Source organism: Heptranchias perlo, chromosome 7 (assembly GCF_035084215.1).
Source record: "Heptranchias perlo isolate sHepPer1 chromosome 7, sHepPer1.hap1, whole genome shotgun sequence".
NCBI lineage: Eukaryota > Metazoa > Chordata > Chondrichthyes > Hexanchiformes > Hexanchidae > Heptranchias > Heptranchias perlo.
In genome coordinates, this window is record NC_090331.1 from 69,463,254 (window position 1) to 69,485,143 (window position 21,890).

Below are 21,890 nucleotides of genomic sequence, written 5' to 3' on the forward strand. Positions count from 1 at the left end.
CCATTTTGGACAAAAAAGGATAGATCTGAGTATTTTTTAAATGGTGAAAAGCTAGGAACAATGGAGATTCAAAGAGATTTAGGGGTCCATGTACACAGATCACTAAAATGTGGTGGTCAGGCACGAAAATAGTCAAAAAGGCTAATGGAATGTTAGCCTTTATAACTAGAGGGCTAGAATATAAAGGGGATAAAGTTTTGCTACAGCTACACAAAGCCCTGGTTAGACCACATCTGGAGTACTGTGTACAGTTCTGGGCACCACACCTTAGAAAATAAATATTAGCCTTGGAAGGAGTGCAGTGCAGATTCACCAGAATGTTACCAGAGCTCCAAGGGTTAAATTATGAGGAGAGATTACATAAACTAGGCTTGTATTCCCTGGAATATAGAAGGTTAAAGAGTGATTTGATTGAGGTTTTTAGGATTTTGAAAGGAATTGATAGGGTAGATGGAGAGAAACTTTTTCCGCTGGTGGGGGAGTCTAGGACAAGGGAACAAAACCTGAAAATCAGAGCCAGGTCATTCAGCAGAGAAGTTAGGAAACACTTCTTCATGCAAAGGGTGGTAGAGGTGTGAAACTCTCTTCCACAAAAAGCAGTAGATCATAGAATCTTACAGCACAGAAGGAGGCCATTCAGCCCATCGTGCCTAGCTCTTTGAAAGAGCTGTCTAATTTAGTCCCACTCCTGTTTTTTCCCCATACCCCTGTATATTAGTCCTCTTCAAGTACACATCCAATTGCCTTTTGAAAGTTCCAGTGGAATTTGCTTCCACCACCCTTTCAGGGAGTGCGTTCCAGATCGTAACAACCCTCTGTGTGAAAAAAACTCTCCTTATTTCCCCTCTAATTCGTTTGCCAATTATTTTAAATCTATGACCTCTGGTTACCAACCCACTTGCCAGTGGAAACAGTTTCTCCCTATTTGTTCGATCAAAACCCCTCATTATTTTGAATACATCTATTAGGTCTCCCCTTAACCTCCTTTGCTCTAAGGAGAACAATCCCAGCTTCTCCAGTCTCTCCACATAACTGAAGTCCCTCATCCCTGATATCATCCTGGTAAACCTTCTCTGCACCCTCTCCAAGGCCTCGACATCCTTCCCAAACTGTGGTGCCCAGAATTGTACATGATACTCCAGCTGAGGCTTGACCAGTGATTTGTAAAGATAAACTTCCTTGTGTTTGTATTCAATGCCCCTATTTACAAAGCCAAGTATCTCATATGCTTTCTTAACCACCTTATCAACTTGCTTTGCCACCTTCAAAGATTTGTGAATATGCACCCCCACGTCCCTCTGCTCTTGCACCCCCCTCAAAATAGTACCATTTAGATTATATTCCATCTCCATGCTGTTCCTCCCAAAGTGCATCACTTCACACTTATCTGCATCAAATTGCATCTGCCATGTGTCTGCCCATTTCATCAGACTGTCTATGTCCTCCTGAAGTCTGCTACCTCAATGAATAATTTTAAATCTGAGTTCGATGGATTTTTGCTAGCCAAGGGTATTAAGGTATATGGAGCCAAGGAGGGTAAATGGAGTTAGGATCTCATTAGCTATGATCTCATTGAATGGCGGAACAAGCTCGAGGGGCTGAATAGCCTCCCCCTGTTCCTATGTTCCTAAAGTAGGATAATGGAAAATGACTATGCTAAATAGGACCCTGCTTAAAAATCATAATGCTGCAAAAATTAGGGTTAACCATTCTTTTTTTCTTCATTTTTTGGCAATGTTGTCTTTTTGAGTTAAAAAGTGAATGCTGATTATCAGTAGTGTTGCTCTAAAGGCATTAATGGTCGTGATAACATAGGAGACACGTTTTAAGTTGCACGTGTACCATTGTAAGAGCAAGAACGATTAAACATTAACCAGGTCCCTCAGCCTTGGGTTTACTCTCGTCCAAACTCACTCCCCCAAATAGAACTTGACATTAAAACATGTAAAATAAACGAAATTAATGGAAATCATGATTTTTTTTTGGATTTATTTGCTTGATTTATTGCAAATTGTGCCATTGATTAAATCCTTCTTTAACCCTTTGTACAGACTCATGAGGCAGGGATATATTTTTGAAAGTGACCGCAGCGTGCTACTTGTTTTGAAAAGTGATCATGCGCAGTCCGGGCCTCCTGTAGTGGGCGCAGTGGCCGCCAGGAGGCGCGGTTGCTAGGCACCGCCGACCCGGCAGCAGCTTTCTCATCCTCGGATCGGATCCATGGGCCCAGCTGCTTCGAGCTTGGCGGCCGGTGTCAGGCGACGGGACGCTGCGGCCTTCCTCTGTTCTCTGACCCTGCTGCTGGGCACCGCGACAATGTCCAGGCCCGGCTGGGCACCGGCGGCCACTCGGGTTTACAAAGTGCCGGGGATTGAGGTGTTGAGACTGAGCGGCGTGTCGGGCTGGGGGCCGGACAAGAAGAACGACCTGGTGCTGGGTGTCGGCGACAGCAACCGGACCGGGAGCCGGCAACACGTCATCTACTTCCCGGGAGATGTGCAGGTCCGTCCGTTGCGCGGGGCCTGGGGGCTAGGGCTAGGGCTAGGCGGCCGCTCCTTCCCCCCCCCCCCCTCTCTGTGCGGCTGCAGCCTCAGTAAGCAAACCTCCCACAGATGGGACCAATGGGTGGCTCCTCCCCACGCTCTAACCCATCCATCGTATTCACCACGAGGGAGAGAGAGCGGCTGGGCAGTGGGTTTAAAATTGCATTTTACACTCAAATATTGCAATGGCATTTGGATGTATTGTTTTAAATTGGCTAAAGACTGGTCACTTATTGATCAGGTTCCTTTTTCACTGGGGGAATTTTAGTGACCTGGGTTTAGCCCAAATGGAGTGTTTTTCCCGTCTGAGAGTTTAATCACCTGCCGTCCTGTTTTAGTTCCTGCTATCACGCAGTCTTGACTTAGACTGATTATATAAGTAACTGTTTTATTAGTTTCAAGGATGATAACTCAAATTTATATCTAACCTGTACTCATTGATACCGGGCAGAAGCATACCCCACTATTGGCGGCCCTAAGCTCTGGAATTCCCTCTCTGCCTCTTTTTTATTCGTTCATGGGATGTGGGCATCGCTGGCAAGGCCAGCATTTATTGCCCATCCCTAATTGCCCTTGAGAAGGTGATGGTGAGCCGCCTTCTTGAACCGCTGCAGTCCGTGTGGTGAAGGTTCTCCCACAGTGCTGTTAGGAAGGGAGTTCCAGGATTTTGACCCACCGACGATGAAGGAATGGCGATATATTTCCAAGTCGGGATGGTGTGTGACTTGGAGGGGAACGTACAGGTGGTGTTGTTCCCATGTGCCTGCTGCTCTTGTCCTTCTAGGTGGTAGAGGTCGTGGGTTTAGGAGGTGCTGTCGAAGAATCCTTGGCGAGTTGCTGCAGTGCATCCTGTGGATGGTACACACTGCAACCACAGTGTGCCGGTGGTGAAGGGAGTGAATGTTTAGGGTGGTAGATGGGGTGCCAATCAAGTGGGCTGCTTTGTCCTGGATGGTGTCGAGCTTCTTGAGTGTTGTTGGAGTTGCACTCATTCAGGCAAGTGGAGAGTATTCCGTCACACTCCTGACTTGTGCCTTGTAGATGGTGGAAAGGCTTCTCCTTTAAGTTGCTCCTTAAAACCTACCTCTTTTTACAAGCTTTTGGTCACCTGTCCTAATGTCTGCTCCTTTAGCTCGTGTCAGTTTTTTTTATCTGGTGATGCTCCTGTGAAGTGCCTTAGGTTGTTTTACATAAATATAAATGCAAGTCGTAGTTGTTGTTAATAAGCCAGACTTCTGGAAAAAAAAACCTTTTCAATGAGAGAGTTTAATATGAAAGACTTAAATGCTAAACTGAGACTGTTCTGTTACCTGAATGGACTGTGATCTTATTTCTGAAGAAATAGGTGTATTATGGATTCACGTGTGCTGTAATATTTATTGAGTGCTCCAGTCTATTCTTCTAATACTGGAATAGGGGAGAGAACACAGATGGGAGAGAGTGAATAGAAGAAATGCTTACGGGAATGCTCACAACATTGTTTTTGACAACCTTACTCCAGATTTCAGTTAGGTAAGAGACATTATTTAACAGTAACTGCATTTCATATTTGACTTTCCCATTTGCAAGTGGCCATCCTGGTTATTGCGACTGTTGTATCTTTCTAACATTGGGAAACCATGGTCAAGGCCCAGAGGGCAGGACACACCAAGTTGAAAAAAGTAAAGGAGAAGACAAGGTAAACCAACAAGCAGTGATTGAGTGACAGCAGGTTGGGGTGTTAAAGACCTGGAAATTGTGGAGGAAGGAGAAACTGGAGAAGGTAAAGAGTTCCACAGTTTTGAGGTCATCCAAAAAATGAGTTACATAGCAATGCAGTGAATTTTAATTTCAGCAAACTAGGGATAATAATCTGTATTTGTCCAGTGTTTATAGTGCTTTTCAATGACGCAAGGCAATGTGGGAGTGTTGGATATAGAGTTCAGCGCTGACTGAAAATATATTTTTCTTATGATGTAATGCCATTCCAGATGAGGTAAAGAGTGTGAAAGAACATGAAGGCAAATGAGTCTCGTTCCATTTCCTAATGGGCATGGAGTTACAAAACAGAACTGTCCCTAATTTGGCTCTAATTAGCAATCTCACTCAAAGGGAAATTAACAAAAAATGTCATACCGATGCAGTAGGAGATGCTTATCTAAGGTTGGGGCTGAGGCTGTTGGGCAGAGTAGAGGAAGCTTAATTCTGCAACTGCCCTGGGAAAGTGTGATGCTGACACTAGGTGCATGAATTGGTAAGAGTGTCAATTAGGTAAGGGTGATCATTGGTGAATTACAAATCAAATATGGAACACAAGGAAGTTTTTTTATCCTATTGAACTGGAAGATAATAGGGTATGGTCTTGTAAGTGACTTTTTTTGTGGACTTTCTCTGGAATATTTCTTTATCCAGCTTGAAGTCCACTATTTCAGCCTAAAACTGTTGGCCATTAGGAAGTTCATATTTGTCAAATCAGCTAACCAATTTGAAAGAGAGGGGTGTTGCCATTTTAGGGAGGGAAAGATTTCAGAAAAACCATATTGATAATGTGCAAACAATGTGATACTTTAAAGTTATGGCATTGAATTCTCTTTGTAAAATTTCTTTCCACTCTTTTTGTAAACAGTTTTGAAAAGAGCACAGATGCAGTAATTGTTGGATGACATTGTAATGCGTACGTTTTCATAGGCCTTTGAGAAGACTTTCTAAATAAAACCTTTGTGTTGAGCTGGCTTTCCACCAGCTCAACACTTGAGCCAGACGTCTGAAAGCTCTCTTGATGCTTTGCACGTAGAGAACTGACAGTTGGCTCCAATAATATCCAATTGGATGCAGTATATTTTTGTTTCTCACTGTTGGTTAAATTAATCAATGAAATGGCTGCATTGTTACATCCTCACAAACAGTTTGACGTGTTAAAGATTGCTGTTTTGATTTGTAACAATCTAAAGTACAGCTAAAATGGTTATCATTGAAAAATATCATGTTTTTTACTCATTACCACAATATAATGCTTTTGAGAATCAAAAACGAAAGAAAAATTCAGCTGCAGTTCTGTAGTAGCATAGTGCAGAAAACTCTTGTTTTTAAAAGCACAAAAGGGTCACGGTTGTGCAGAAACTCTTAGCTGAATGTGTGTTCACAGCATGGCCACAGAGTACTCTAGCTGTTGTGTAAATGAGGATTACTGCCATCCAAAACGGTGCTGAGTTTATATATAGGTAAGATGTTAAAGTGACCGCTGTTAACAGGGTATCATATGTTGGCACAGTGTGCACTCTTTAGAATGTCAGTACAAAGAAGTAAGCCAGTCTGTAATCACCTGTAACCCCAAACTCTACGTATAGCTTTAATAACAACGGTAAATCTTAACCCTAGAGTTGTGTGTGATCCTGGTACAAAATAGGCAAACTGTAATTTCTGTGTTACATTTTCAGTGGGGAAGTGACCATGAATGATAGCTTGAAGATCCAAAGAACGACTATTGGACTGTAGTGCCCTTTTCATCAAGAAAGCAAAATTAGTAAACTTGTCCTTTGTATTGGTGAGAATGTCTGAACTTAATTCATTCTGATATGAATGGTGATTTGGTTTGGTGAAAATTTAATATGCATTTTCTGGTTATTGTGTTAACAGAAATCAGCAGATGAATGATTAGACAGTCCGTTTTAAAGTGCTGCATTATTTTATGTGATGTAGGGCCATGCAACTTTAATTTCCAACACATTGGGCCGGAAATCACGCAATGCGGCGAGTCAACGTTCACTGCAGCTCCTGCGAATTAAATGAACAAAAATACTTACTGTGGGCCCTGTGGCGTCAAATTGCTTGATTTTTTTCCCCCCTTTTTTTGTGTTTTAGGCCCCCCCTTTTATAAGTGGGGGGGAGGGGTAGCGTGTGTTTTATTTAAAACAAATCAAACCAAATAACAGTGTCAAATTATGACTTTATTTTGAGGATCCAGGATGCACTCCAGCCCCTGCGGTGCCCACCGGTCGCGGAAAAAATTGCTTGATTTTGAAGTTTAAAAAAATTGTGTGCTATCAACCCAGCTTCTGAGCAGTGTGAGTTGATGCGCATGGAACGGTCTGTGAGAGTAGAAGACTCCCCCACAGAATCTGTCAGGAAGAGATGTCACGCCCACAGAATCAAGCTGCATTGCTCAAGCAGGCAAGCAGACTTTATTCATTTAAAGTTAGTATTCTGGATGTCATTGTAAATAATTTTTTTAAAAAGCCAAAGAAATAATTGAATTAAATTAGAGACAAGAAAGGAAAAACTTTTTTTTTAATTTTAATTTTTAAACATATTTCTTTAATCAAAAACTATTAAAGTAAGGAGTAATATGAGACTTCACGTTTTTTAAATTTAATTTTTAGTTGTTTTGGCAATCATTAAGACTAACCGTGGCTTTAAAACATAGTTTAGACCTGGTATTTTCAAGCGCATCTGTTGGTGATGTAATTAATTACTTTCCAGCTGGGCAGATGAGCAAGTTTGTGATTTTTCAGTGATTTCTATGATTCCAGCATGCGATGGCCCTTTAATTCAAAGCTGTCAAATCTCCCACCATCAACATCCTGGGGGTCACCATTGACCAGAAACTTAACTGGACCAGCCACATAAATACTGTGGCTACAAGAGCAGGTCAGAGGCTGGGTATTTTGCGGCGAGTGACTCATCTCCTGACTCCCCAAAGCCTTTCCACCATTTACAAAGCACAAGTCAGGAGTGTGATGGAATACTCTCCACTTGCCTGGATGAGTGCAGCTCCAACAACACGCAAGAAGCTTGATACCATCCAGGACAAAGCAGCCCGCTTGATTGGCACCCCATCCACCACCCTAAACATTCACTCCCTTCACCACTGGCGCACAGTGGCTGCAGTGTGTACCGTCCACAGGATGCACTGCAGCAACTCGCCAAGGCTTCTTTGACAGCACCTCCACGACCTCTTCCACCTAGAAGGACAAGGGCAGCAGGTACATGGGAACATCACCACCTGCACGTTCCCCTCTATGTCACACACCATCCCGACTTGGAAATATATCGCTGTTCCTTCATCGTCGCTGGGTCAAAATCCTGGAACTCCCTATCTAACAGCACTGTGGGAGAACCTTCACCACACGGACTGCAGTGGTTCAAGAAGGCGGCTCACCACCACCTTCTGATGGGCAATAAATGCTGGCCTTGCCAGTGACCCCCGCGTCCAATGAACGAATTTAAAAAAAAGATAGGAGCATGTTCATGATTTCCGCGTTTTAGCGCACATATGCAAGCGCAGGAACCTGCTCCTTCAATTTGCCATTTAAAAACTGAGTGTGCTGTTGAGCTCCTGCGTTATTTCAGGAGCAATTTCTGGCCCATTAAAAAGGTTAATTGAAATTGGTGCTCTACCTTGTAGAAAGCAGCTGAAAAATGTTCTGCACAGATTTTCTTGCTGAGGTACTCTACGTCCTTTGAAGTAGAAAGTTCTGCTTGCAGAGGACATGGCTTTGTAGAATACAATGGTCCCTCCACATTCCAAAGAAGATATTCAGCCAAACAATGTAAGGTTAGATAGATCTTATCTAACCTTAAGATATTTTACCTTGCTTTATTTTACCTTTTGGAGGGCAAAGGAAAAATACTTGAGTGTTACCTAGGAAAAAAAAACTGCAAATGCTAGAAATACACAGCAGCTCAGTCAATATCTGAAAAGAGAAAAGACAGGTTATTGATCTTTTTTGTGTGTACCTTTCATCAGAACTGAAAACTGAAAGATAAACACATTTTAGTGAGCTTGGCAAACTGTAAATGCAGCTGAACTGAAATTGAAACAAAGTGTAAGCAAAGCCAAGTGGGTTTTCTGGTCATGGAAGAGGGAAAAAAAGAGGTTAATAACATGGGTTTAAACCCACACTAGTCCTATGTCCTGATGAACAGTTTCCATCCAAAAGCCAACCTGCCTTCCCTATCTCCCCCTCCCCCCCCCCCCCCCCCCCCCCAAATAGTGACACAGCCCTTCATAATCACTGGGTTAGGTCTCAGCTGGAATATTGTGTCCAAGCTGGAATATTGGGGTAGATTTCCTCTTTGGGCGCAATCGAGAAATTGCGGCCCAAATGCGCTTGAATTTGCGCTGGTTATGTTACACTTCAAGTTTCTGCTAAAATTCATTTGCATAATCATAAACGTAAAACCTTCCATGAACCAAAGCAATCGGGCAACGTAATAGAATGTTATCGTTTCTTCTTTTTTCTTTCCATTAAAAAGTACTCCTTAATGTATGTGAGAGTGATAACCTGGTGCATTTTTATTAATACAGCTGAAAATAGGTTTATCAGCAAAAAATAAGCATTTTTAATAAGTGTCCAGTCCTCCACCTGTGAGTAACCTGATTTAAAATCACTCAAAATGACTTGCAAAAATCTGTACTGAATCATTTAAGTTTTATTGGTGTACACTAGTCAGTTTCTTAGTAAATTAAATATTTTTTGATATGGGAAAAATTTTCAGGTTATGCTGGCTGAACTCAAATATTAAGTCTGGCAAATGTGATTTTCTGAGTTTTACGTACAAACTGATCAGTGATCATTTTAAGTTTCATTGCTATATGCCCCATGTCTGACTCATTAACGAAAGAGTGCAAATGACAGCAATCTTCTATGGTACCATGGGACACTGTTTTCCTAATGTCTGCTACTTTCTTACTTGTATAGGACATTACCATTTATACTGTATGTCGCCAGCATGGTTTTGAGTGTGAAAAAGGTGAGGATTTATTTTATAGATTGCCTAATGGGGATGATATAGTTGATCAGGTGTAAGATTTTACTGTTGAAATCAGGTAAGTTCTTCCTCACTTTAAACCCCCCAAACAGTACTGCTGTTACTGTTCCACATCTGCCCTTCGGTATCTTGCCCAAGTGGCCATTCTTCATATCACATTAGACAGTAACCGTTGGCAGGCTATTTAGCTATGGGAGCATCACTCAAGTTTGATTCTGTCCTTGCGTTCAGGTACACATACTTTCTAACAGCAGTCACTTTTCGGGAGTAGAAGTCTGGTTCATTTCACCCCCCTCTCCCCACCCTTTCCAACCTAGAGGCACTGAGGCTATTTGTGGCACCTCTACTGTTGCTCAGCTGAGATCAGTTAATTCAGCACAGTCCCATCTGGTGATCAAACCTTTAACCTTCCTGGTGTGTATGGCTCTGTTCCATAGAAGGGTACAGAAGTAAACACAACAGTTGTAGCCACCCCTAGAATTCTAATTGGCTAAAAGTTGTTTGCAGCCCATTTGGCTCATTGTTCTACATCAGAGCTGTGGATTATGAACACGTGGGTTTGAATTGTGCTACTGGCCTGTTGTGCTAAAACCCTCAATAAACAAATTTATTTATTTGCGCAAGAATAAATGAAGATATGTGTATCAGTGACAGGGAAGAGGAGTGTTAACTGCACCAGTAATTTAATTTTGCAAGAGGTAAACCAAGGGTTTTCAAGTTCGAACCAGTAACTTTGGAAAGGAAAGAAAGTTCCTTGTGTGGTTTTATTTATAATTGTGCTGTGTGAACCTAATAAGCAAACTGATACACCTTTTTTCCCCCATTTGAACTACTTCCAAACTCAGACACTTGCCAGTTTCCAGTTACTTTTGAGCCTGGCCAGCATATCTTTGTGTATGATTTGATGCAAGTCTTTACTGTGAATCAGTTAAACCTGTTAAATATTATTTTGCCAAAACAAGTGCTCTTGACAGAGCTGTAGTGAATGTGTAATGCTGTAGGTGCATGTGCTTGATTTCTGCTTCTATTTGGAAAACTAACACAAGTGCAAAAATACATTCACCCACATCTTAATTCTAGGTAGAATTTTCTGCCCTAACAGACAATTAGCGCTAGTGTCTCAAAACTCAATGTTTTAATGTTTTTCGCTATATGATGACCATTAGTGATGCATTTAATTGTTTGTTCTTTTAGAACTATCATGACGTGATGACACACCATCCAGAAAACTTCCGCTGGCAACAGTGGAGTCTGGAAGAAGTTGCTGCTTTGCTGTTCCATCGCTTCCCTGACAGTCACATCTGGATTATAAAGGCTTCCCGGATTTACCTGCACAAGTTCAGTTGCTATGACAACTTTGTGCAGAGCAATCTGTTTGGCACGCCTGAACATAGCCCGGACTGTAGGGCTTTCAAGCACCTTCATGCACTGTTGACCAACGCTTTCAAGCAGGCACACAGTATCCTGCATTCACAGACAAATCCTGGTGAAAGCGCTCATGGTTCTTTTGCAGTTGCACAGGCTGAAAGCTTCAGTACACTTTCTGAAACTACCAATGGTTTTGCAGCTAAGAGTGATCAGAATACTACAAGTATGGAGTGCTCTCATCCCGGAAGAGAGAGAGACAGTGAAAACTTGAAATGTACCGATCCTTCATTGAAGTTCATATTGATTGGTTTCAGCAAAGGTTGCGTGGTTTTGAATCAGCTGCTGTACGCATTGAGCGAAGCAAAGAAAGATGAGGAACTAGCTGCCTTCATTAATAATATCAAAGAGATGTATTGGTTGGATGGTGGTCATGCTGGGGGAAGCAAAACCTGGGTCACCAGTCCTGAAATCTTGAAGGGGTTTGCCCAAACGGGTATCCCTGTACATGCACATGTTACACCTTATCAAGTGCAGGATGACATGAGGGCTTGGATTGGAAAAGAGCACAAGAAATTCATCAGGCTCCTTAGGAAGTATGGTGCAGAGGTGACGAACCAACTTCATTTTGAAAATGAAACCCCTTCTGTGGATAATCACTTTAGAGTGCTTCAGGTGTTCAAAGATGCTTTGGATCCATAGTGACGGAATTACTCCATGATGATAGGCTTCATCTGTTCTCAGTGAAGCCAAGTAGAAAAATGCTTACAAGTAAACCGACACATCCGAGAAATGCATTTAATAGTTTGATGGCTAAGTGATTACATGTAAACTTGCCTACCATAAATCTCTAATAGAGACTAATTTTTTTTGTACGTTGAAGTACTGTTGTTGCCGGTACTGTCCTAGTTGCATTTATTTTGCATTCCTTTGTCCTTTCTGTTGACTTGGTGTATTAAAAATATTGATGGATAGAATTGTGTGTCTTCAGTCTTATAATCGTATTAAAAGCTGTGTCGTTTCTGCGGGAGTGTGCGTCACTAACCCAGATGGACAAGATAGAAAAGTCAAACTAATCAGTGAGATCTCCAACAGATTGAAAATGCTTGAGTTTATCCTATTATGGACATCCTGACACTGTTACTGGACTTATCTCCAGTATTGATCTCCCAAAAAGTGCTGAAGGAACCACTCATTGGATGAGATGTTTAATTAAAGGTCCTAATGTGATGAATGATTATGGTCAATGGTGCTAATTTCAAAGAGGAGGGGGAGGTTAACATACTCCCAAAATCTTTCTAGTTCCTAGTTGCCTCTCGTGTTCTAAAATCTAAAAAAGAAATTGGAATCTCCTGGGAAGAACGAAAGAATTTGCATTTATATAGCACCTTTCATGACCTCGGGATGTCCCAAAGTGTTTTACAGCCACTGAAGGCTTTTCAAGTGTAGTCACTGTTATGAAATAGTGAATTGTACATTTCACCATTCTTGAATGACACCACTCACTTTCTCTTTAAACAGAAGTACATTAAAAAGATTACAGAATTTATTGGGAGCTATGAGTATTTAATAAAATAAATAGGACATGTTGGACATTGCCACTCCAGGAGGACTTCTGCTACCCTACTGCTAAAACAAAGCAGAATTTAGGTATGACCAGGTAAGTTTAAATTGGAGCGGTAGAACTTCAAAAGTGATGGCTAGCGCAGAGGCTTAAAAAGTATACAACAGGTAAAAGCAAACTTGCAGACAAATGAAGGTCATGGGGAAAGCTAAATCAAAACGGGGACAATCACAAAGGGAGCACTTGAGCTGTAAGCCAGCAAACAGGTGCAACCTAAACTAAGGGCACCACGAGTTAAAACAAAAGGAGGCAAAGAAGTAATTTTTAAAAGTGAATAGAAGAGAAAAATATACGTAAGGTGGAATCCATTAGGTATGTTTACTATAAGATATTTATGAAAGAGAGAGCCTGGTTTAACTGAAGGGTTAAATGCTGTGATAATCATCTACTGATATATAAGCTACAAGTAAGTGTTATGGCTTTAGAGGCAATTATAACGGCCGAGGTCTTTGAAAGGGACAGGCCAACATTTAACCTTAAGGGTGAACCATCATGGATTGGAGCTGGGAACCAGCATAATCAAGGACACGTAGCCACGAAATAGAGACAATGTAGTGAGAATAACAGAAACATGACTTAAGTCCTGATGATAGAAACAAATTTAATATTCAAGGGTACACAGTGAGCATTACTTACTCTACCATTACCATCAATCCTGGGGTTCAACCCTGGTTCAATGAGAAGTGTAGAAGAGCATGCTAGGAGCAGCACTAGGCGTACCTAAAAATGAGGTGCCAAACTGGTGAAGCTACAACTTGGGACTACATGCATGCTAAAAAGTGGAAGCAACATGCTATAGACGGAGCTAAGCAATCCTACAACCAACGGATCGGATCAAAACTCTGCAGTCCTGCCACATCCAGTCATGAATGGTGGTGGACAATTAAACAACTAACAGGAGGAGGAGGCTCCGTGAACATCCCCATCCTCAATGACGGCAGAGCCCAGCACGTGAATGCAAAAGTCAAGGCTGAAGCATTTTCATCCAGAAGTGCCGAGAGGATGATCCATCTCGGCCTCCTCCCGAGATCCACACCATCACAGAAGCCAGTCTTCAGCCAATTCGATTCACTCCACGTGATATCAAGAAACAGGTGAGTGCATGAATACAGCAAATGTTATGGGCCCTGACAACATCCTGGCTCTAGTTCTGAAGACTTGTGCTCCAGAACTAGAAGCAGCTCCAGCCAAGCTGTTCCAGTACAGCTACAACACTGGCATCGACCTGACAAAGTGTAAAATTGCCCAGGTATGTCCTGTACACAAAAAGCAGGACAAATACAGTCCGGCCAATTACCATCCCATCAGTCTACTCTCAATCATCAGCAAAGGGATGGAAGGTATGGTCGACAGTGCTATCAAGCGGCACTTACCAATAACCTGCTCACCGATGCTTGGTGTGGGTTCCGCCAGGACCACTCGGCTCCAGACCTCATTACAGCCTTGATCCAAACATGGATAAAAGAGCTGAATTCCAGAGGTGAGGTGAGAGTGACTGCCCTTGACAGCGGCAGCATTTGACCGAGTGTGGCACCAAGCAACCCTAGTAAAGTGAAGTCAATGGGAATCGGGAAAAACTCTCCAGTGGCTGGAGTTATACCTAGCACAAAGGAAGATGGTAGTGGTTGTTGGAGACCAATCATCTCAGCCCTAGGACATCACTGCAGAAGTTCCTCAGAGCATTGTCCTCGGCCCAACCAGCTTCAGCTGCTTCATCAATGACTTTCTCTCCACCATAAGGTCAGAAGTGGGGATGTTCGCTGATGATTGCACAATGTTCAGTTCCATTTGCAACCCCTCAGATAATGAAGCAGTCCACGCCCGCATGCAGCAAGACCTGGACAACATCCAGGCTTGGGCTGAAAAGTGGCAAGTAACAATTGTGCCAGACAAGTGCCAGGCAATAACCATCTCCAACAAGAGAGAATCTAATCACCTCCCCTTGACGTTCAATGGCATTACCATCGTCGAATCCCCCACCATCAACATCCTGGGGGTCACCATTGACCAGAAACTTAACTGCACCAGCCACATAAATACTGTGGCTACAAAAGCAGATCAGAGGCTGGGTCTTCTGCGGCGAGTGACTCACCTCCTGACTCCCCAAGGCCTTTCTACCATCTACAAGGCACAAGTCAGGAGTGTGATGGAATACTCCCCGCTTGCCTGGATGAGTGCAGCTCCAACAACACTCAAGAAGCTCGACACCATCCAGGACAAAGCAGCCCGCTTGAATGGCACCCCATCCACCACCCTAAACATTCACTCCCTCCACCACCGGTGCACCGTGGCTGCAGAGGGTACCATCTTAAAGATGCACTGCAGCAACTCACCAAGGCTTCTTCGACAGCACCTCCCTAACCTGTGACCTCTACCACCTAGAAGGACAAAGGCAGCAGGCACAAGGGAACAACACCACCTGCACGTTCCCCTCCAAGTCACGGTTCAAGAAGGCAGCTCACCACCACCTTCTCAAGGGCAATTAGGGATGGGCAATAAATGCTGGCCTTGCTAGTGACGCCCACGTCCCATGAATGAATTTTTTTAAAATGGGGTGGTCAGGGACACACGGGAGGTAGATGAAGTTGATCTTGTGGAAGTGGACAAACTACAAAATAAATTACTTTGGTTAGACATCAGTATGAAAAAAAAATCCAAGTTTACACTAGGGGTATGCTATAGACCTAGGTCAGCATAAGAAGAAGGACAAATTGCTCTGAATAGATAACAAGGGTATGTGAGCACAGGAAAGTTGATCTAATGAGAAACTTCAAACAATCAAATATTAACTAGAAAACCCTAAGTGGATTAGAGTCAGAGTTGGTTAATGCATGACTGTTTCATGACTCAGTGTGACGAACCGGATTCTTTCCCCTCAGTCTGGTTCAGTAATAACTGAAGTCGAATACATTTTAAAGTCCAACACATCTTTAATAGCAGGGTTCTTAGTCTGCAGCATTGATTTGGACTCCTGATAGAGTCCCTCTATGCTGGCAGAGCAAGAACAACAACATACAGAAATCCACACGTTTTTATACAAATCAATAGGGTTGGAACATACTTAACGAGGGTCAACACCAATCATAAGCCGGGCATAGGTTGCCATGCGAGGTTACATTATTTCCGACCAATCATAAATCGTCCATGTGCTGATCATGCTGCTGTTAGACATCAAAGGGGATAACTTCCTCACTTTCCAACTTGGAATGTTCTTCCCTGTTCCTTCTGTTCCTTATCTCCCAACCTGGAATGTCTTTCAACTTTGGCTAAGCTCGTTACCTATATTGATCTGCCATAAACATGGAGACATTCAGACCAGTCCTTGACTCACATCAAAGACCTATCATTGATAAGACAATGCAGGCCTGCTGACTAAGCAAACATATGGCCCAGCAGGAGGGCCAGGCCACTTGTATCAATCTCAGTTACTAACTAATTAACCCTTTCTAACCATTTTGCATTCTGCTTCTTTGCCACGTAGACATTTTAATATTTTACCGAAAACTGACCATGTAGGGATTCTCATTCCCCCCTTTTATCATTTTATGATAACCAATTATTACGGTGCTCACTGGTTCTGCAGGTTCTGCAGTGCAGCAACATTTAAGTAAGCAATAAACTATAAGAATTATAACAATGAATATGACTAGCCCTTGAACTAGAGAAGTCCCAATAGAACACAGACATGTTTCATCAATACGCCTTTGTACTCTTATCTGTTCTCAGGAACAGACTCCTTCGAAACATCTCTCAAGTAAGTTGCGAATGTCCTTGGTCAGCTAAACCTATTCATGTTAGTTTGAAAAGGCTAACATAGTCAAATATCCTATGGTGATTTATATTTTGTTTCCAGCCTAACTAGACTGAATGGTACCTTTCAGACCATTTTACACCTGTGAATTGGTGCCCTCCCCATTATATTCCTTAATCCAAATTCTCCCTACAATATCCCATTAGATGCTGTACCTCATCTTAACCAGGTTCCCTTCGTGTTGGCCACCAGTCCGGGTGGAAGAGAGGCAGAGCATCTGATAATCCTATCGAACTATAATTGTCTTCCCTTTTACATGCACCTTACCCCAGCGGGTGCTACTCCCAGTACCATTAAGATGTGTTCTTAGTTGAAACCACAGAGACAATGGGGACATTCTCACCCAGGCTCTGTTTTACTATCTTTGCCAAACCCTTCATCCTCTACTTACATTGATTACATGCAATGAAAATCAAGAAGCACATTACAACAAACTGCACTACGACTAATACATATGAAATTAATCTAATCCAAAGATGGATCTGTATATTCAGTCCCAAATTCCAGAGGTCATTTCACCAGGTGGTGACTTTAATTTGGTCAATGTCATGCTTAATGTTGTTATTGTCCTGTTGTAGGTTATAATAAACCTTCTGGGAGAGGCGTATCTCCATTCGCAATGCTTCCAAGTATTTAGACAACATGGGTGTCAGATACCCAAATGTGTCCTGATATGCTTTGAAGTCCTTTCTGACATTCTCAGAAACTTGTAAGGTGGTGAGGTTATGCTGGTGTATCTCTACCAGTTCCTCGGGTCCAATCCGAACCAGGACTTCAGAAATGGAGTAGAATTCTGGACTTAAAATATCACAAGTTAGATTGGCATATTTAAACGTTTTCAAATTAGTTGTAACACAATATTCGCCCTCTCCGGCATATACCAATTAAGTGGGTTTTAGATCCGCCTCTCGGCCCTCCCTGGTACAGTTAAGATCCCGATTGGTACCGGTATTATTAAACCCACACTGTGCTTCTAGGCTGTGTCCAACACTATGTGGACACACAGTGACAGCATGTCTAGTAACACATCCCTTTAATTTTGTTCCAGCCAATCAGCTTAAATCTACGTCCTCTAGTTCTTGAACCCTCTGCTAGGGGAAACAGGTACTTCCTGTCTACTTTATCTGGGCCCCTCATAATCTTGTAATTTTGTATCCATCGTGCGGATATCTTCTAAATATTGTTTCTCCCAATTTTATTGTTAACTGATGGGAACCTAACCCTGAATTTTGGAAATCCAAATTACTGTGTCCCTCTTTACTTTAATTTCAGTCCTTTTGATTGATACCAGTGTTTCCTGATTGTTTCATTAATTAGTTGGTTTCTCTATGGACCATGTGTCAGTGCCTTGTTTAAAAGGATTTCTCACTCGCCTGGACCACATTAACCATTTTCCTGTTGTGCTGTTGTCAAGTAACTGAGCCTGTCTGAGACTCATTCTTCATGTATCTCCGCATACTAGCAGCATCTCATAGGAATGAGCTTAGTGTTCTTGGATATTAACTTTCTGCTGGCCAGTCTCTTCTTCCTCATGGTATTTCTGAACATTTTCCATGGCACACATCATATGTCCTGTAGGATTCAGTCCTGTAAAAGCAACTGGTTTGTTTAAAGAGTGGTTGCAATAGCTCACCAGGCCATAGGCCTTTGTAATCATGTTCTTCATCCTGGTCTCCGTTTCAGATGATGGCAACATACATTTGTATCTTTTATGTCCACTGTAGCCATTTTTAGGTTTTCAGGTTATCTTATCAAGAAGATCAGGGGTGTCTCGAGTGCTTATCTCCCCCTGCATGGTCCCGATGTCAGGGTAGTGGCCAGGCTATTGAGTGTAGTTTTCTCATTATTCATTATAGGCAAGGACACAAATATCTCCACGAGAAAGCTATCAATTTACTATTCTCAACTACACTTTCCTGACTTCCACTAGATTGTATATTTATGCCAGATTGATTTTTTATCATGCCCAATTCAATGACTTTAGAGAAATTCCCATATCTCCCCACCTCGAGCATTCTGTCTCGGAAGACAACAAATAGGTTGAAACAAAACAAATCAAAATGTTTTCAAAAGAAGAGAATCAGGTTGATATCACCACGCTGTGACATTTGGTATCCGCTGATGTCTGCAGCTAAGGTCTTAAATCTTTAACACCACTGGATCGTTTCCTGCACCAAATTTCTCCAGCAAAGGTTGCACCGTAACTTTGTAACTACTCTTGGTAATCCTGCACCATCAACACTCACGTGGTCCCAAAAAAAAACCAGGGTCACCTGTTTTAAAAGAAACACAGAAAATCCATTGCGGCTCTTCTTGAGAGCCCAAGTGATTAATTTGTCAAATCTTCATTTATTATTTATTTATCCAAAGGAATAATCCCTATACCCGAAACAAATTCAGAAAACAAAACAGGAGAGAGAAATTGCCTAGTCCCTCTCTCGCTCTCTCTCTGAAGCACGCAGCCTGTCTGAAATAAACACCGTCTCTCCCACATACAGATGTACACAGGGCTGCAGACTGGAATTTCTAACTCCAAGTCCTAATCTCTGTGTTTTCAAGATGTAACCACATTAAGCAGATATCATTAGCAGCCGCCTGCTAAGATATGTTATATTCCTCTTTTATTAATTTATTAATGGTTTGGGCATGTGTTTCTAGCACTGTAGCTATCCTTTGCAAATATATGGTCAGCATTTGATCCTCAGACAATTCCTTATCTGTATTTTCATTTATCTTTTAATACATCTTTAATGCGAGACCCTAAATCCCTGACCTTTTGATCTAATGTTGTCAAATCAATGGTGTTAACAACTGAGGCAAAGGCAGTTGCTATATCACTTATCACAGATCTTTACGTCTCCATATTTGCCTATCTCTTTTTACGATGTCCACCTCCATTCCATGTTGCTCTTTGTTTTAACACTTGAGTTAGGAGGTGTTGATCTAATTGTTGAGTTTTCTTCGCAGTCTCAATGCGAGTTATATAATTTGTCAGGGAAGGTCTCCCCTCTTTGGTCAGATCTTGTATTCTACTATTAATTTCAAATAAAATTGAATAGCCCCAGAACTTGTCAAAACTTCCTTATCAGGGTAAAACTGATAGGCGTTTAGTACCCTGTGTCAGTACATAGCTCAAGTAATGGACTTCCAATTGTCTAACCTATGCTTCCTTTTCATATGATTTGTTTTACATTCCTTTCTTATCAATTTTTCACTGTGAAAACTTATATCTCAGTCAATTGTAGCCTTTGGCATTTCCGAGTGATTGGGACAATTTTACTAATATAACCTATACCAATTATTACCTCATGTTCACCTGTGTTCTGGGCAAGCCTCAGACAGTTCTCAACCGACTGGGTCATTTCTATCTGTTTGAACTGGTCTTGGCATGACAGTCTGGCTTCTTGGGATGGAAGGGGTTAATATTAACTTGCTCTTGTGGTAGGAGTAACTTGAGCCTTCTCCCTTTTGAGATTAAGTTCCCACCTTCAAAATTTCACTTCACACAGGTTTGACTGATTTTTTTACTTCTCACATTTGTGGATTGCTTTGTACTATATTTTTGCACACTATTTTTTACATACTTTTAGTGGATGTGATTATAATCAACGCTCCGAGCTGTTCCAGCTTTCCGACTTTTCCTATCACAATGATCCTGATAGTTTTTTTAATGTATCCCGTTAATTTTTAACCTCTTTTTAAACCACAGCCAATCACAAAATAAACATTCAAAATGCCAATTTTTTGAAGATCCCATGTCTGGAATTTAACATGCCCACACTTTATAAGAACCAGAATTTAATAGGTCACTTAACCTCAATAACTCCAATTTTAATTCAGCAGTTTCAGAATTAAACACACGACAAGACAGATACATTACACAAAGGAAGAAAACACACAAGACACAGTAAGAAGGGGGCGTGGCCCACAACACCGACAAAAAAAAACACTGATCAAAGACAGGCTTTTTAAAGGGACAGTACACTTACACAACAAAACCTTTCTTTTTCGGGTCTCTGTCTTTTAAACATTTGTCTAGTCACTTAATTCTATCCATATTTTTTACAGTACTGTCTCCATAAAGCAATTAGTTCTTTGGCTGAGGTACCTCTGTTATTTTTCCAAATTAATTCCTGAGCCTTTTTTTCGGCATCTAAGTTTTATCAATAGTTCCTGTTTATATCCAATCATCAGGAACTTAAACCCTGACTACCCTCAGTGATATGAACCACTGACCTACCGCTTACAAGTTATTCCCTCAGTGATATTCGACCACTGACCTCTTCCTGCTATTTCTGTGTATTCGCCAGACTGACCTGAATCTTGTTCGGACACCACACGAGTGTTAGCGATTGGACGATTCGTCGTCAGACTGACGGATTGGAGGAAAACCGACATAGTAAATGAAGACTACTTACATCGGGGCGCCATTTCCTTCCTCCGTGTCTGAGATAATCCGCCTCTTACTCCGCGAACTCTCGGTGAACGACCGTTAAGATCCCACCGCTGCCACCAAATGACGAACCGGATTCTTTCCCCTCAGTCTGGTTCAGTAATAACTGAAGTCGAATACATTTTAAAGTCCAACACATCTTTAATAGCAGGGTTCTTAGTCTGCAGCATTGATTTGGACTCCTGATAGAGTCCCTCTATGCTGGCAGAGCAAGAACAACAACATACAGAAATCCACACGTTTTTATACAAATCAATAGGGTTGGAACATACTTAACGAGGGTCAACACCAATCATAAGCCGGGCATAGGTTGCCATGCGAGGTTACATTATTTCCGACCAATCATAAATCGTCCATGTGCTGATCATGCTGCTGTTAGACATCAAAGGGGATAACTTCCTCACTTTCCAACTTGGAATGTTCTTCCCTGTTCCTTCTGTTCCTTATCTCCCAACCTGGAATGTCTTTCAACTTTGGCTAAGCTCGTTACCTATATTGATCTGCCATAAACATGGAGACATTCAGACCAGTCCTTGACTCACATCAAAGACCTATCATTGATAAGACAATGCAGGCCTGCTGACTAAGCAAACATATGGCCCAGCAGGAGGGCCAGGCCACTTGTATCAATCTCAGTTACTAACTAATTAACCCTTTCTAACCATTTTGCATTCTGCTTCTTTGCCACGTAGACATTTTAATATTTTACCGAAAACTGACCATGTAGGGATTCTCAAGTGCATCAAGAAAGCACTTAGACTATAAACTGGTATTTGTAAATGACCCAGACAATGTACAGGAAATGAAAGTTATAGAACCCCTGGAGTATTGCGATCACCGAATTATCATGTTCTTCTTGATCCGGAAGTGAGGTATATAACTTTAAAAGGGCTAAGTTCAAAGAGTTGAAGGAACATTTAAAGCAAATGGATTGGAGAAGGTTGCTCAACAACATTTCAATAGAGGACAAGTGGAACATCTTTAAAAGTATAATGCTTAACATGCTAAATGTATTCCTAAAACCAACAAGCACAGACTAAACAAATGTGATCCTAAATGGATAAGCAAACTAATTAAGTGAGCTGTAAAATTCTATGTAATTCAATGTAAATAAAGAGGAGAAATAGCCTGCACAAATCCTGCAGGGAGAAAGGAAAAGGGGCTCACTGGGATGAAAATAAGAGAATGTGGAAACACGTTAGAAGTGGGATCAAAGGAGCCTAAAAAAAACAGCAAGGGAGCAGGCAAAGAGATCAAACCTCTAAAAGATGCAAACAGGCTTGTAACTAAGGATGAACACAAAATACTAAATGTTCTGAATAACTGGTTCCTCCAAGTATTCAC

General features: G+C 41.7%; 1 protein-coding gene across 2 annotated transcripts; it reads left to right on the plus strand.

The window, feature by feature from the left end:
• Window positions 1-2,137: 2,137 nt before the first annotated feature.
• On the plus strand, window positions 2,138-11,635 carry c7h2orf69 (chromosome 7 C2orf69 homolog). 2 transcript variants are annotated; one of them, XM_067986826.1, is made up of 3 exons: window positions 2,480-2,502; window positions 9,224-9,275; window positions 10,488-11,635. In XM_067986826.1, the coding sequence occupies exons 1-3, from the start codon at window positions 2,495-2,497 to the stop codon at window positions 11,358-11,360; spliced, it is 933 nt and encodes a 310-aa protein (XP_067842927.1). In that variant the 5' UTR covers window positions 2,480-2,494; the 3' UTR covers window positions 11,361-11,635. The 2 variants fall into 2 exon arrangements, with proteins under 2 accessions (XP_067842926.1, XP_067842927.1); XM_067986825.1 differs by lacking the exon at window positions 9,224-9,275 and having other exon boundaries at window positions 2,138-2,502.
• The last annotated feature ends 10,255 nt before the right edge of the window (window positions 11,636-21,890 follow it).